Raw genomic sequence first — 7,895 nt, forward strand, 5'->3', positions numbered from 1 at the left:
TTAATTCCATAAACAAATACAAAAAAGGGCTCAGTAATTGTTGTCCTAAATACACTTGCCATAAATACAAGTGTCATAAATATATTTGTCATAAAAGTACACTTGTCATAAAAACATTTGTCATAAAGGTACGTTTGTCTTAAAAATATTTGTCATAAAAACATTTGTCATAAAAACATTTGTCATAAAAGTATGTTTGTCATAAAATTATGTTTGTCATAAAAACATTTGTAATAAAGGTACGTTTGTCAAAAAATACATTTGTCATAAAGGTATGTTTGTCATGAATTACATTTGTCATAAAACCATTTGTCATAAAGGTACATTTATCATAAATTACATTTGTCATGGGTACCAGTATAAAACTTTGGGTGCCAGTAGAAAACTTTGGGTACCAGAATAAAAATTTGGGTACCAGTATAAAACTTTGGGTGCAAGTATAAAACTTTGGGTACCAGTAAAAAACATTGGGTACCAAAATACAATTTTGGTTACAAGTATAAAACTTTGGGTACAGGTATAAAACTTTGGGTACCAGTTTAAAACTTTGGGTGCCAGTATAAAACTTTGGGTACCAGGATAAACTTTGGGTACCAGTATAAAACTTTTGGTACCATAATTTATGACAAACGTACCTTTATGACAAATGTACCTTTATGACAAACGTACCTTTATGACAAATGTTCCTAATTATGACAAACGTACCTTTTTAACAAACGTACCTTTATGACAAATGTACCTTTATGACAAATGCACTTCTATGACAAACGTACCTTTATGACAAATGTACTTTTATGACAAATGTTTTTATGACAAACATACCTTTATGACAAATGTTTTTATGACAAATGTACCTTTATGACAAATATTTTTATGACAAATGTACCTTTAATGACAAACATACCTTTATGACAAATGTTTTTATGACAAGTGTACCTTTATGACAAAGGTAATTATGGCAAATATATTTATGACAAGTGTATTTATGACAAGTGTATTTATAACAAGTGAATTTATGACAAAAATTACTGAGCCCAATAAAGGGCTTATCGCTTTGGTCAATGAGAGTTTAATTAGACTTATTATAGCACTATGAGTAATAAACACTTTATCATTGGAAGACTCGAGCTCATTTATAGACGTTTATTTCCATTATAGATCTGTCAAGGATCTTGATGCGATAAAGCAAGTCGTTTTATAAAAAATCTGTCAAAAATATTTCATAAAATAAAAAAAATAAAAAGTTGTCAATCATAGAGGTATAGAAAACCAGAAATGAAGTAAGAGGATGTAATAGAATGTAACTTATTGTCTGTCTGTCTGTCCGTTTCTCTGTCTGAAGCTTAAGATCTTGTTAACCGCTGAACCGATTGGGCTCTACTCTTCAAGGAATATGTCTCCTGGTCATATTGTGGTTGTAGGTTATTTTATTGGTGGTGGGAAACATCCTGTGATAAAAAAAATCTCCCCCCCCCCAATTTTTTTATTTCCAAATAAGTTGAGTATCTTTTGAAAAAGGAGGGGTGATTCCGCTATGTAATTGGTAACTACTATTCAGATATTTATTTAAGATATTATCCCATTTAAAATGGATTTTTAAAACATACCTTTTCCAAACTATTCTATGTATGCTTTTGATATTAGTTACATTAGATGTGATAGTTGCCATTATACTCAATCAATAAAGTTTTTTCTATCTCGTTTTCTAATACTTGCTGCCTTTTAAAGAAACAAATGTGAGATGTATTTAAAAATCTTCTGTAAACACTTTAGTTCGAATTTCATATCATTTATAGAATTATTTGTTTTTCTATTATTCATAGGTATTGGTTCAAACAGGCTGACCATTAGTAGAGATGGCAAAAGCTTGTGTATGTGAGCTACAACTTGGTGTGTACAAAATATCAGAAATAGAGGGTTCTTACTATGATACACAATATGTTCATGAAGCATTTCCTCTGAATGATGAAAATAAAAGTAAGATTGAAGAACTCAAATTGAAGAGTAGCCAAGGGCTTTTTAATGAAAATATCATAGCAGTTCCAAATCACATTGGGTTGCCAGAAAATGATGAATTGTTAGGAAAAACTGTAAATCAAAATCTTAAAAACAATTATATTCAAGATGTTATGCACCAAAGTATAATAAATGCAGTTAGAAACCTAAATGCCAAAGCTTTTGTTATGAAAGAGTTTCAATCTCACTTTTTATTTGACTTGATAAATAGGAAGACATTTAAAGATAAAGTTGGGAAAGAAGAACAAGAAGAGAAACATCCAAATTTAACTCCTCATGAAGTTGATTTGATTAAAGTTCTTTCATCAGAGAATATAGATAAGCTTCTCAATAAGGAATGATACATTAATATATATTAGAATTCAAAATGAATATCTAAACGAGATAGATTTTAATAATTTGTATTAAAGACTAATGAGAATAGTTCATTTGTATTTTTGTAAAAGTAACAAAAACATTTTTATTTAATTTTCTTTTTTATCACAAGCTGCTATGCCATATCTATTGTTAATTGTGGTGGGTGGGGTTAAGTTGACCCCCCCTTTAGATTTTAGTTTTAAAAAGAAAAGAAAAATTTTGGGTCATTTTTTTCCAGGGGCAATTTCTGTATGGAGGGTGGCCCTACCATCCTCCCAAATAATTATAATCCTTCCGAGACACACAGATAGACATCCTGTTACTTTGAAATATGTATTGTTAGTTTAAATAAGGTTTATTTGATGTTATGTATATTTATGAATCATTAAGGATGAAAAGGATATTCAGTCAAACTTGAAAAATAGATACGATAGCTGCATAAGTACAAACACTCAAAGAATGGATTCCTTACTTATTCTACCAGAATCAAAACTAATAGTAAACATGGAACTGAGACAAACCAAAAAGCTGAGCAAACTTAGAAAAGCGGCTAATCAAAGTAAACAGAATATTTCAGTCTTCAAAAAGATGTTTCAACCCGTTCTATCTGAAGATTGGAAGTTTATAACAGCACTTTGCTTTCCTAATCTAGAACTAAAAAGAAAAGAAAGTGAGCCATGCACTAATTGTAAAAATTTCATGTTGGGAGAAAAGGAAATGGTTGATATGAAAGTATGGGTTGAAAAACAACTAAGAGAACATAAATGCAATCTTTCTAATGATAACCCTGATCCATACATTCATATGGTTGATACTATATTTCTTTCTTTGATTCATAAAGCTAACAATTTAAGAATGCTTTTTGAAGAGCCAGGGTTTGGAACTCAACAAACAAAGAGATATCAAACATTATTGCATAATGCTGAAAAGATTAATAAACTTATGTTGAGCTCAATTGAACATTCAAAGCAAACTGAAAATCTACTAGTTCACAACATAACAAAAAATGATGACATACTGCAACTTGTTCAGCATTCTAATCAATCAATTTTAATACTAGATGGTGATTATGGTGTAGGAAAAACATATGTTCTACAAGAGAGGGCAAAGTATACTGCACGAAATAATCCAACTTGCAAGCTAGCATACCTAAATCTTTCCTCTTATAATCCACAACAGCTAAAAGATGTATCAATAATGGACTTTGTTGCAGAGTTTATGTTCAAAGATTTTGAAAATATTGATGTAATAACAACCAAGCATCTGGATCAAATAACTTTTAAAAGTTCCCAAGAAGTAAACATATATGCCTTGATTTATAAATATTTCCAGGAACATAATCATTACACTCATATTTTCATAGATGAACTTCCTAAGCCAACCAAACATACTCCATGGAAAAATTTCTTTCAAACCGGAAAATATTACTGTATTACAATAAAAGTTGGTTCATCAAATACTAATAACACTCAAGGAAAGAATGAGGATTTTTAGACAAAATCACAATGACTGATATTTTTTTTTAAATGTTAAACTCAAATAGGTTTATTCTATGAATTGGTAAGGGATGAGTCTAAAACACCTCCCACCCTTGTGTTTTAGGTCTATTTTCTAAGTCGAAAGGATGGAGGGCAATAATGAAATGATTTTAAAATGTAGTAGTTAGCCTAATGCACTAGCAAACTTTAAAAAAAATATAATAAAGCATTAAAAGTTTATTAAATTCTGAATTATGCCATTAATCTTTATTATTAGGCATAGACCTGCATGTTCGGGTCTGTTGGATGGAACTTTTAATGGGAACTGTAGGCTTAGCTTTTAACTTCAAGATATAAAATTTTGGAAAACGATGAAGCGGGTGTTGTATTTTCACGGTATCTTTTGATAGGTTATTTTAGGTTAGGTAAATGCTAATGATCGTTTGCAGGGTCAGGAAATTTGCCCTCAAGTGGCTAAACTTAGGAGAAAAGGTACTGTGAAAATTCGACGAAAACCGCTACTTTGTTTTCTTTCTATGACCCAAGATTTTTAACTAATTCAAAGAATAAGAAATTATCATCTCTAAAAAAGTGAAAATACTGTCTTGTTATTATATCTGAGTATTATATTATATAGGATAATTCGACCCTCAAGGGAAACTTTTTTTCTCCCATGGAACAAAGATATTTGTCTCTCTCCTATTCTTCCTTCTTTTTTTTCCAAATCAAGAGCATTTTGGGATATGAAAGCAGTCATTAGTTTATAAAGAACTTTTTAAAATTAATAAACTCATTCTACATGATTTAGAGTTGGAATGGATGGAAAGTTTGTGCAATGCTGAACATGTTTCTCTTGAAAGTAACTATAGAAACTCTGAAAATGTTGTTAATACCTCTGATGCTATAGGATGGAAGCGAAGTTACACAACAAAGAATTATCTTGTATCTTGTAAGAATATTGTTGGTCCTACTAATTTCTACTATAAAAATGATTTACAATTTGACAATGCGTCTTTAGCAATTGCTGCAATCAACAAATATTTTTCTAGTGATCTTAATGAGCCTGTTGTGATTCTTTTAGAGGACCCTGATCACTTAGAAAAGTTTTATTCCTTTTTTAAAAAGCAATATACAGAGAGAAAAATAATCAAATTATCAACTTGTGATGAAACAAAAGCTCTTCGCCAGGAATTACATAGCTTTATTACCAAACCAGAAGGAATTCTTATAACAAACATTCAAACATTCAATGGCATGAAGGCAAGAAACATAATAATATTTAATCAAAGTAAGACAAATGATGTATTGAGGAACCTAATTCTGAGGGCTGTGTCTGTAGTGATATTTATTTGCAATGACAAAATAGTAAATGCTATCAGAAGTGTTCCTGGTTTAACTGAAGACACAAACCTTCACAAATATATTCCAAAATCAAAGCAAACTTGTTATTATTTTGAAACTAAGAATCCAAATAATGAGGAAATTATTAGTTCTGCAGTGAAAAAAATACAACAACTTTCTTGTAATTCTTTGGTAATACTGGTCTTGAAAGGTAGAGGAAAGAAAGTTTCTGAAACAGTTTCTGAACTTACAGATACAGATAGTTTTCTATTCTATTCACATTCTAGAGAGCAAAGTGAAACAGAACAATCTGAAAGAAAGAAAGAGGCAACAAACATTATAAAAAGAAATATGAGCATAATAGTATTAGAGATTGATCCCAATGATTTACACGATCACTCTTTTTTGGATGAGGCCAATAACATTGTAATCTTAACTAAAAACTATTTGAGAGTTTTCAACAATTTCTGCAGAAATGTGATTTTAAGAGCGCAACCAAGTTTAACATTAATTGTTCATGATGAAAACATGGAAAAGTTCAATCACCTTCACCATAATGAAATAACAGAAATTAATCAGTTGAAACCAAGTGGACGTGAAACTAGCTCCAGTAAGTTTTTTTTAATTATATCTTTTTCATTATAGTTAGATAATTTTCATATACTTTTTTTCTTAGAAGTTGTTTTTTAAATGTTAACAATTGATCAAAATATATATGAAATTTTTGCCTTTTCTTTTAAGCTAAAATTTTTGCTTTTAAAATGAAACTGGTCAATCTTAGTAATTTTATAATTAATAATTTTAAACAAATCTTTGTTGTGGGAAAACTGGGACTCATTATTTACATAAAAAATAAATTATGCCTATAAGACTTTTTATTGTTAGATAATCCAGCTGAAGAATTAGGAAACCTAACACTAGCTCATGACAGTTACAAACAAGGAATTGATGCTGAACCAACTCCTTCAACGTCAGGATCAACAGCAGGTAAGTTACAAATATCCATAAATTTTATGATCATTGAGCTTATATAGGGTCAATTGATACAGGGAAGATCTAAATATCATTTGGTGCTTTCCATATTCAGTACTGAAATTAGAATTGAGTACCTATATAACTTTAAACTATGGAGTTGGTGGAGGGGGGTTGGGATGTAATAATTTTGTTTACTACGCTTAACCCCTTCAGGGCTACCTAGTACCCAATTTAACCAAACATTACCTAACCAATGGCAATACAAATTAAACAAACAAATGAACCCCACACACACACTGTTTGTTACCCCCATGAGTTGATTTGGCATTATCCAAGATTTGGTGGAAAGTGAACCCACAATTTATAGCGCCCTTACTTCAATTTGACTCCCCAAAGCATAGCAGCACTGTATTTTTGCATCCAAATGTTTTTCTTCTAGTTGTTGCCTAACTAGAAAATAAAAGTATAATATATATGACATTTTTGTCTTAACATTTAGCTAAAAATTTGTAATTTAAAATATTGTAAATTATGAAAATATTCAATGCTTAGGATCTAGCTATTTGTATCTTTAATATACTAAAGCAAATTTTTGGTCTAGGAAAACCATGACTCATTATTTACATCAAAATTAAACTTTGACTAAAAGGCTTTTTATTGTTAGGTAATCCAATTCAACAAGGGCAGGGGGGGGGGGCAAATATGTCCACAATTTTTGTGCATTTTCCTTTTTATATAGAAATTTCAATTCCAAAAAGGTGAACCCAATTTTTGTTTTTTTATTCTTTTACTTTGTAACCTTGTCTGTATGTACATTTGATACCTTAAAATTGGCTCCTGATAGAGATAGATTGATGAAAATTTTGTATTTTATTTTTCTTATAGAAGACCCTACAATAACACAATTCATACTTCACAAATAAAGTAATATTTAAGTTTTTTATAAATTTATCTAAAATTTGCTGAAAGGGACTGTAAACGAAAAAATTTCTCATCAGATTATCAAACCTTAACAGTATTTCATTCACAGTATCTCAAGGTTAGGGCAAAATGGGCTCTCACTTCCTTAAAAAACGGCTTTTTCCGCGGATTTTTATTATGTCCCAGATTAGGGAAAAAATTTCCGGACTCTATAAATGTGCAGTTAACTGTCCTTTTTTTCCTTCTGTAGCTAAAACTAAACTTTTTGACAAAGTTCTCTATTTTTCCTAACAGATATAAGGTATAACCAACAAGTGAAACAAATCTAAAATAATATTTGGTGGGCAAATGGAGAGGTCGTCAATTTTATAATGTGTTGCCCCCCCAACGACAGCTGAAAAACATGTATAGGTTTTGTGATTTTTTTTACTAATTAATTTTGTTATTGGTATAAGCTGCTACTGATTAACCAAAGACCCTCTATTAAAGTGATCATGAAGCTGGAAAAATGCTGATATATGTTACAGATCAATGTTTTTTAAGTGTATTTTTTCCAGAATTAAGTCTTAAAAACTTTCTATTTAAAAATAAATAAAAAAAATAAAATAAATGTTATGTATTCAAAGAATCATAATTGTCCAGTCTGTTTTACTATACATATCTTAAAACCTATCTAAATTGACAAAAAAAAATTATATTTGTTGAAGTTTACTTGTAATTTTAATGTAAAATATAAGCATATAAGCAGTGATTGCTTACATGTGAAGACTGGAGCACCAACCTCCCCCCCCTGCTTAATTTTGAAGA

General features: G+C 30.0%; 1 protein-coding gene across 1 annotated transcript; it reads left to right on the top strand.

Annotated features, from left to right (window-relative positions):
- Positions 1–1,856: 1,856 nt before the first annotated feature.
- On the top strand, positions 1,857–6,779 carry LOC145305462 (uncharacterized). The gene is made up of 4 exons (XM_080147080.1): positions 1,857–1,977; positions 4,660–5,802; positions 6,078–6,179; positions 6,769–6,779. The coding sequence occupies exons 1-4, from the start codon at positions 1,857–1,859 to the stop codon at positions 6,777–6,779; spliced, it is 1,377 nt and encodes a 458-aa protein (XP_080003206.1).
- Positions 6,780–7,895: the final 1,116 nt, after the last annotated feature.

This window comes from Acartia tonsa, chromosome 14, assembly GCF_053477335.1.
Source record: "Acartia tonsa isolate MP-2025a chromosome 14, ASM5347733v1, whole genome shotgun sequence".
NCBI classification, from domain to species: Eukaryota; Metazoa; Arthropoda; class Copepoda; order Calanoida; family Acartiidae; genus Acartia; species Acartia tonsa.